Source organism: Anguilla rostrata, chromosome 3, assembly GCF_018555375.3.
Source record: "Anguilla rostrata isolate EN2019 chromosome 3, ASM1855537v3, whole genome shotgun sequence".
NCBI classification, from domain to species: domain Eukaryota; kingdom Metazoa; phylum Chordata; class Actinopteri; order Anguilliformes; family Anguillidae; genus Anguilla; species Anguilla rostrata.
This window is the reverse complement of record NC_057935.1, coordinates 25,070,653-25,080,643: the sequence shown is the minus strand read 5'-3', so window position 1 is coordinate 25,080,643 and position 9,991 is coordinate 25,070,653. Positions and strand designations below refer to the sequence as shown.

Here is a 9,991-nt window from a genome sequence, read left to right as displayed (position 1 = left end):
AATTCTAAGAAGTCATCCATGTTCCCTCATCCCCAAGCTTCCACAGTCTTATATACTAGTTTTATATACTAGTATACTATGCTAGTATACAGTGTACTGACAAGTGTGAAAGGGTCAGAGTACACTGCACATTTCTCTCACTGGTTTTGTGCTTCTGTGAAAGATTTAAAAGAAAAACATTGAAACCAAAAAAGTCTCTGTTAAATCAACTCTAACAGTGTTTGTACAAGTCAAGTAGGGATAACATGTACTCTATTCAAGCTAAATGTACTCCAACAGAGTTGTTTTGACACTGAACAGTTTGATATGTGGACACAGAAACCATTGAGAGTATTGTGGCCAGGGCTTTTGTCATTTATACTTTTGGTTGTGGCTGAATACTGTCAAATGCAATGTTTTCGATAATTTCTTCATGTAAGTGCTTCATGGCAATGAATTTGATTTTGACATTGCCATGAAAAGGTATTTGCCCCCTTCTTGATTTCCTCTATTATTGCATATTTCGTCATACCTAATCAGATCCGTAGACAAAGCGTAATCTTAGACAAACGGAAACTGAGTAAATCCAAAACACATTTTAAAAATGTAATGAAAAAAGTTACCAAACACCCATATCACCCATGTGAAAAAGTAATTGCCCTTTAAGTTACTCAATCAACCAGTTTTAATTGATAATTAGATTCAGCTGATTAAACACAGCCTGGCTTGATTGCAGCCAACCTTGTTGCATCCAAACCTTACTCATATTGAACGCTAACATAAGAGTGATTTAGTCACCACAAAGCTTTCACAAGCGCACTATGGCACGATGAAAGGAAATTCCACAAGAGATGAGGAAAAAAAAAAATATATATATATCAGTTTGGAAAGGGTTACAAAGCCATTTCTAAGGCTCTGGGACTCCATAAAACCACAATGAGAGCCATTATCTCACATTTGGAACAGTGGTGAATCTTCCCAGGAGTGGCCGGCGTGCAAAAATTTCTCCAAAGGTGGAGCGGCAGGAAGTCATAAAAGATTCTAGAACATCCAAATAACTGCATACCTCTCTAGCCTCAGCTGAGGCCAGTGCTCATGACTCCACAATAAGAAAGAGACCAGGTAAAGATAGGAGAATAGCAAGGCAAAAACACTATTAACCAAGAGAAACATTAATGGTTGTCTTGCATTTGTAAAAAAGGACGTGATGGGATAATATTCTATGATCAGATAAGTCAAAAGTGAAACTTTCTGGACGATTTGGATCCCATTATGTCTGGTGTAAAACAAATACAGCATTTCACAGTAAGAACATCATACTAACAGTCAAACATGGTGGTCGTAGTGTGAACCCAGTACAGACGTAGTGGCAGACCTGAAACAAGCAGGGGAACCTTTGGGAAACGTTTGGTTGCAGTTATTGCTGCTACAGGTGGTGAAATCAGTTATTACGTTTGAGGGGGAAATGACTTTTTCACACGGGTGATATGGGTGAAATAATAATTTAAAAACTGTTTGGTTTGTCTAATATTGAATTTTGTCTAAATATCTAAAACCATTCAGTGTGACAAATATGCAATAACAGAGAAAATCAGGAAGAGGGCGAATACTTTTTCACGGCACCGTATAAGCTTTGACCAATAGCTCCCTCTATTGTCTATCTAATGAAATGTGCCTCAAAATAGAGCTGCTGCGCAACAAGGTATGTAAAATTGTGTTTTATTCACCTCCAAACAAATACAGGTATGTATTCTGGTGAAAATTCTGCAGTATTGTAATTTTAGGGCACCAGAGGTGACAGAATATTTCAGTACATTAATATGTAGGTTGGAGTCATATGTAATCCTATAATTCTAAATTCCCAATATGCCAGAATGATATTGTAGTCGCTGAGAGCCAAGACCTGATTCTGGATGTCAGCCCATTTCGCTTGTAGAAAGCCAGTCCAAAGGAGTAACATTATCACCATATCGCACAGATAGTAAACAAAAAAGGAACACATACGCACACATACACACACAAGAATTTATTGTTACACTTGTGAGGACTTCCCATTGACTACATTCATTCTGTAACCTCTAACCCTAACCCTAACCCCAACCACTACATGCCTAACCTTTCTTTCCTTGTGGGGACATTTGGTTCTCACAAAGATAGTAACACATGTCCACACACACACACACACACACACACACACACACACACACACAAATCTTTTCCCCTTGTCATCTTGATCCAAAACCAACTTGTTATTGTAGGTAGTATAATTCTACCTACAATAACACTAAAACATGAGTTTAAGTAAAACAAATCAAAGACATGGCTTTTCTTAAAATAGCCTCATTTGACTTGAATTACAATTAAACAAATTAGAAATGTATCTCATCATTTTCCAAATGGGGAGTGGGAGGGAGGTGGAGAGGTAGTTAAATTGACTGAAATCCTATCTACCTTAAACTTTTTTTAAACTGCAGGTAGCCTAAAACCATTGGTAGTGTAAGTAAAATAGGCACTAAAGCTGTAAGACATATGGCAAAAAAGAAGGTATTTGACTTAGATGTGTGGGGCCAAGTAAACATACTGTAATGTGGCAAAATTGTAAGAAATTGCAAAGAAGGATTTCCAGGTGCAGTGTTCACTAAACACTCAGAAGGGTCCAGCTGATGGGCAGTAATGTTAACAGGAGAAGATCAGGAAGATCATGAGGCAGTAGATAAATATCTTGTGTCTAGCAAAAGAATCCATTGTAAAATTGTACCACAACTACTATGATTTGCTGGTCTAAAATGATGTGCACCTGCTTTCCCCCAATCTTTTTGGTCCAGCGTTGATGGTGCTTGGCCCACTGGAGTCTTTTTTTCCTTGTTAACAACACCTGTCACAACAAATAACTGTCCAAGAACAAAAACACAGCATGCTACACATTTCTCTGGTCTGTTACAAACAATGGTCAATTAAAATGTATCCTTCTGGACATGTAGGTTCTGCGATTAATTGTGTTAGTTAGGATCACTGGATATGGATGTAAATAGCCTTAAATTAAAGCAGATAGTCTGCACTTTAACATCATATTGATTGTTTAATTTAATTGTTTTACAAATACTGGACTGGTATGTGTAAGGAATAAACCATGATGGGCTGTACCGTAATTGGAAAATAATATATGATGCATCACCACCCACAAAGTACATTATTTTCCAATGACGGAACAGCCCAACAGTTTCCAACAATGAGTATATATTAGTTATTTTATATTGATTTTTATCGACTTTGCTTCGGTCACATCACAACCACCGTTGTAGGCTACATTATTTTCCAATAGAGGGACTGCCTGATGTGGTTTATTCCTTGCATGCACTCAGTGGCCACTTTATTAGGTATGTGGAATCACTGGCATGGATTCAACAAAGTGCTGGAAACAAAGTGCATTCTTGGGCATTTTAGTCCATGCTGACTCAGTGCATCGCACAGTTTCTGCAAAATTTTCAGCCACACATTCATGCTGTGAACCTCCCATTCCATCTCAGCCCAACGGTGCTCTATTGGATTGAGATCTGACGCTCAATTTGTATTAAGGGACCTAATGTATGCCAATAAAACATTCCCCACACCATTACACCACAGCCACCAGCCTGCACCATTGACACAAGGATGGTAGGGTCAGAATCTATCTGGTATAGACAGTATGAATCTATGGATTCATGTAGTCTACATCAGATTCTGACCCTACCATCTGAATGTCGCAGCAGAAATTGAGATTCTTCAAACAAGGTAATCTTTTTCCATTCTTCAGTCGTCCAGCTTTGGTGATCACGTGACCGCTGTAGCCTCAACTTACTGTTCTTAGCTGACAGGAGTGGAATGTGGTGCGGTCTTCATACTGCTGCAGCCCATCGGCTTCAAGGATCGACATGTTATGATTCATGCCCTTATATGCATTTGTGGTCTTTCTGTTAGCTTCAATGAGTCTAAGATAAGATATGATATACTTTATTAAACCCCGTGGGGTAATTTGTCCTCTGCATTTGACCCATCCTTAGTTACCTAGGAGCCGTGGACAGCCACAGCGCAGCGCCCGGAAACCAACTCCAGTTCTTAGGCAAGTGCCTTGGTCAAGGCCACCTGCAGGAGCGCACCTAACATGCATGTCTTTGAGTGTGGGAGGAAACCGGAGTACCCAGAGTAAACCCACGCAAACACGGGGAGAACATGCAAAAGAGTCTACCCGTTCTAATCTGACCTCTCTCATTAACAAAAACGGTTAAGCATTTAAATTTGAACAAAGTAGAATATATGTTCTTGAAATTAAGATCCGTTTTTTTAGAAGATATTATATATACTGTAGGGGAATCAAGATGTTACCAAAAACAGGTAAAATGACCGTTAGCCCAGGAAGAAGCAGATAAAAAGTTTGTAGTAAAAACAGGAAGATTTATTACGCAGCCGGCTACGGGAACAACTCAGCAAGGAAGTTCAAAATAGTATTGGTGGGTGATCAGATTTATACAGTTTACAGTAGACTGGTATTTGCATATTGTGGAATTATATTGTTGAAAGGGAGCACTGCCTCTGATTGGTGATAGAGGCTGTGCTTCCTTCCGATTGGACCATTCAAATTCAAATCCATCCTACCTATTCAAACAGGTACCATTCACATTGAAATTGAATACAACAGGGGGGCTCACCCCCTTCCACCCTGGGGCCCAGCGGAAACTTCCCAAACGCAGAATACACAAAACTGTCTGTTTCCCAACAATACATACAACTTTGTTAAAATTTAAATGCTAAACCTGTTTTTTTCTGTCAGGTCTCAGGAGGACACAAGAGCATTTTAAGCAAGAGAATTTTAAATTCTGAATCAGGTGCTTACAGACACTTATATGAACACAGCAATGTCAAAAATAACACAAAGATTCCTAGCATTCAAACTAAATGAATTTATGAAATTAATTTAAGCCCATTATATTCACATAATGCTCAATATCATCATACCAGTTCTCCTCAGCTGTCTGTCAGCAAGTAATAAAATATTTTTTATTTGCAATGCAAAACTGCATGTTTTCTCAACATTGTGGATTGTGGATACATGTACTCTTCGTTCTCTGCACTGACATTTGGAGAACATTCATGGCATAGATCACACACATGCAATTTACTCAGGCTGGATAGCTGTAATGGATTCTGTTCAATTAAAATTGTATGCCCAAACAAATGCATGCAGTTACATTGTGCAATTACTTAAATCAACAAAGTTTAATCTAGAAAACCTATGCATTTTTGAATAAAACTAATTCATGTTTTATATTAATCTTTAATTGTCTTCAAAAAGTAAAGCTGTTTTGTGACAGTGATGTTCACACTGCAGCTGGACATTGCTGTATGCACATGTGAAGCAGTGTTCACTCATGTAAAAGGGACATGCACTGTCTCAACAGATGCGTTGTCAAAAACACTCTGAGTGTGCTACAAATAATTTTATATTCTTGGCATTTACTGAAGGCAGGGTATAAAGTGAGGCAAAAAAATTAAGTTAGGACTAAACAAAATTAAGTTAGGACATTTTGTCTTGACTAAAATGAATGGAGAAGGCATGACTAAAACATGACTTAAACTAAAATGCATTTTATTCTGAAAACTTAAGACCATGACTAAATCAAAAACTGGTGGCAAAAATAACACTGATGCAGACCAAAAAGACTGCTCAGTATTATGATGCAAGCGAACCGACCAGCTCTCATAACAATGTTTTCGAGCTTCCTCCTTTCCACCCAGTAGAGGGTGTTCTAAGCCTCTAAAACAGGGGTGCCGCTGCCAAACTCCGGTCCTGCAGGACTAAATTACTGAATGTTGCTGTTATTTCCTTTAAATCTTTGTGTACCAAGTCAAAGTTTATTACATAAAAGTAAAATATGTAACTTGTCCTTTTAATTTTACATGCAAGATTAAATCACTCATTTCACTGAGAAAAAAGGTGCTGGTGAGCCAGAGGCATGCACTGTGGCTCTCTAGTGATAGGGGCATGCGATCATTGACGCTCGTCCCACCCACCAATCATTATCCACTATTTTATATATGATTCAAAATATAATATAGGAAAAAATTGTCTCTAAATGCTTGTGTAAAATATGCCAATGCAATTTAATACAAAATAGATTTGCTTTCTCAGAGGTGAAATTTGGATTTGGATTTTCACCTGGATTTGCTAAGTAGCACAATTCTTCAGTCAGGAGGGAGAACTATTTTGCGAAATTAGCTGGCTCATGAGTGGAAGAGACACACAGCAGGACTTTAACTTTTTGACCCTTGGATTTTGCACCTGCATTTATCATGTCTTGGCACGCACACATGGTTGCCACGTCAATAACAGTAACACGTTTGACTTTTGTGAATGTAAAGTTTGCTTTTGCTTTTCGAACCCACGACCTTCTTGCTGTGAGGCTACCTGCACTGCACACTGTACCACCATGCTGCCCAATATAGCGATATATATATATATATATATATATATATATATATATATTTAAAAATTTTGTAACTGAGATGGTAGTGTTTTCATTTGTAAGGCTTTGTAGCTGGAGTGCGTGCCTGATAATGGAAGTAACTATTAATGTTAACTTTATGTTAGCCTAGCTATCTGAAATCATAAAGTCAATGAATGGATGAGCGAATTAGTAAACTTTTATGTCTTAGGAATTTATTTTCTTTTGAAATAAGATTGCTTACGAGTTTGCTTTGTAAGCAAATACCTAATAGCAAAGTGTTTATGAAAAACAATTTTGGAAGTGGGAATTGTGTGATATAACGTTATTGTCCAGTTAAGTGAGTGTTTTACAACTGCAATGCTTCTGATGACCCATGTTTATCAGACTTGTGTGATGAAATAAATGTGGCATCAATCTCACTTGGCTTTCAGTAATTTTCTTTGTTGTATTCAGTGTTTAAAGGAAAGAGGCATTACTGCATGTACCTTGAAGAAACAATGCCAAAAATGTCTTTGAAACTTGAAGGTTTTGTCATGACCTTTAGTTTACAGGTGCTTCTTGGGCATCAACCTAGAGAGTAGTAGGTGATCTTCCCCCAGGTCAAATAATCCCTAATTCCCCAGTGCTGTGATGAGGACACTGTGGAGATGTAGGAGATGTCGTCTTTCAGATGAGATGTTAAAAAGAGGTCCCAATTCACTGTGGTCATTAAACATTAAATGACACTGATTCCCCAGTGGCCTGGCTAAATTCACAACCTGGCTCTCTCATACCTGCCACCTCATCCTTTGGTTTAATTGTTTTGTCCACCTCAGCTGATTGTTCTCTCCCTGTCCACCTCAGTTATTCTCTCCCTCTCCACCTCAGCTGATGTGTGGTGAGCGTTCTGTTACAAAATGGCTGCTGTGCATCACTCGGGTGGGTGCTACACAGTGTTGGTGGTTGAGGTGGGTTTTCCCCTTGTCACTGTAAAGCGCTTTGAGTGTGAGAAAAGTGCTATACAAATGCAATGGTTATTGTTATGATTATTATAATAACAAATTACATTAAATGGTCAACTGCATAGTATTCAGCAATATTGCCTGTAATTTGATATTTAATTTTGAAACAGCTGATTACTGAAATTCTACAGTAACATACAGCTACATCATAGCAATCCAAGGTCTTGTTTACTGTGAAATCGCAGTATATAGTTGTCATTTAATTGTATTTTTCTTTGAATATGTTACAGTAAAGTACTGTGAATATGTTAACAGTAAATTACTGTGAAACTTATGATAAAAGACTACTGCAACTAGCAGCCAGTGTTTTAATGTAAATTTACAGCCATTTATTTATTTTGGTACACAAGATACACAAGAACAGTATTCAGCTGTCATTTATCAATAATTTATTAAATGTTACTTTGTAAATATATGGTTAATTACGTAAGCAACAGTTGGCATGAAATCCAGAAACTGTTAAGTCCATCCTTGCTGAGGGACACCCATGGCCTGGGGACTATCTAAGAGGGTCGCCTGATGGATTAATGTTTACCATCAAAGAAAACAATAAAATAATTAGCCTACTCTGATTTCAATATTCAGTTTAGAATCCCGTAGGCTGCAAAAACAAATAAATCATTGAAAGTCATAGGATAAATCATATTTCACAGCAACTATTATGGCACCGTAGCCTAAATCGTATTTCTCAGAATTCCATTTAGAAGGTTGCAAAAAAGTGGAACCTAAACAGTAGTCTGACGTCTCTGTTTTTTCTGCAACATTTGTAGGTGGTAGATAAATAAATACCTGGAAATGCGTGATGCAGCAGCTTAAGGAACGACCTCAAGACATCTCGAAATTCCGAGTAGGCTACAAACCGAAGGCGGAGCTCTGAAGTGGGGTTGTCTCTGCGCTTCTGTTACATACGGACTCAAACGTTTCCTTTTCAAGCGAGCGAGCGAGCGAGCAAACAACGGACTGGGAAGTGAAAGGGAATACAAAAATGACAACGAACCAGTACGACGTAATTGTCATCGGAGCAGGCATCTCAGGTTAGTGCAATTGAGAGGACGCGAAGACTTAAATTACTCTCAAATTTGTCTGCGAACTACAATATTGTACTAGTTAAGAGCAACTTGTTTTATTGTATTATTTTCAAATATTAAGCAGAGGATAGCGCTCTACCCGGTGGGTGGTCGGTGGCTTTACATAAGTAGAGCAATCCGCTGTAAAGGCGACATAAGCTGCTATATGATACCGTACTGCTAATATATTATACCATTAGCTTATAAATATGAAAACACCTTCGCAGAATCAAATGTGCATTTGACCTTACATTGACAAAATGTATAGATTAAGTTACTTCATGCAGTGTTCAGGCATTCCACTCCAATTCACCATAAAGTGTGTGTCACGTGACCACAAAGTAGTCCGAGCTTCTGTCAAGAAACCGAAGGGTGAAAAGTAAATACAGTCAACACGTTCCGTGATAACGAAATACATGAACCACGCTCTGCATGGCCTATTTGCAATTAGTAGAATTCAGCGCTAAGTTTACCCTTGTATATGAAACCAGGCATACTGTTTGCTTGAAAAAATAAAAAGGTCCGACTTCCTTGTCACACATACACGCATCAGCTCTTATTTTGTAACATGTAGCCTAGAAATGTGTTTGCATTCAAGCCTGTAGTATAGCAATTTCATGAAAATTAATCGTGTTGGATATCGATGTACCACTGCTAAGGTAATCTGAAATGAATAAACTAAAATGAAGACAAAGGGGAAGAGAGTAGTCCTGAATATATCATATATATTCCACCCGAATGTAGTGTTTGTGTGTGTTATGTGTGAACTGTGATTGTCTCAGTCCACCATGCACAGCCCTGTTTTTTTGTCACAAGGACTGAATGTTGTGTGCTGAACCATGACTGAAATGAATTGTGTGTGTACTGCCCAATTAGTTCCTAGCCTAACAATGGCTGACACTCCAGCCAATGAGAATAGTTTTACTATTTACAGGCAGAGATTGCCATATATGTATAATGTGTTCCATTCCACAAAATAAGCAACATTATGTATCAGGAATGGGGCACAAAAAGAAATGGAAGATGACCTGAATACAATTTACTACTGGGACAATGGTGCCATGGAACTGATAAAGTTCAAGCCACAAAATACAATGTGAGAGATCTTGTTGATAAAAATGTTCACCTCTGAGGTCTCCACCAGTATAGGTGGAGAGACTGATATGAATTTAAATAGAAGACCTGAGTTTTTTTTTTTAATGAGAATTGGAAATGTGGAAATTAACGTGAGCAGTTATGCACATTCTTCTTTAGTTTCAGCAATGGTTTCATCAAAGTCACATAGCAGTGATTAGCGAGCAGGTTTGTTCCAAAGTCTCTTTGGAAAGTTGCGATAACAGCTTCCCTGAGAGCAGGCCCTGTATGTCTGTGTAGAAGACGTATGCTGACCCCTGCTCTACCCTTTACAGAAATAGACTATACTGCAATATTTTGTAAATATGCAGACATTGTGGAAAAAATA

At 38.1% G+C, this 9,991-nt stretch overlaps 1 protein-coding gene across 1 annotated transcript in view; it reads left to right on the top strand.

Moving 5' to 3' along the window:
* Positions 1–8,310: 8,310 nt before the first annotated feature.
* LOC135250549 (amine oxidase [flavin-containing]-like) overlaps positions 8,311–9,991 on the top strand; it is a 40,755-nt gene continuing 39,074 nt past the window's right edge. Inside the window, exon 1 of the mRNA XM_064326964.1 lies at positions 8,311–8,496. Within this exon, the coding sequence (XP_064183034.1) occupies positions 8,448–8,496 (49 nt within the window). The 5' untranslated portion in view covers positions 8,311–8,447. The remainder of the gene's footprint in view (positions 8,497–9,991) is intronic.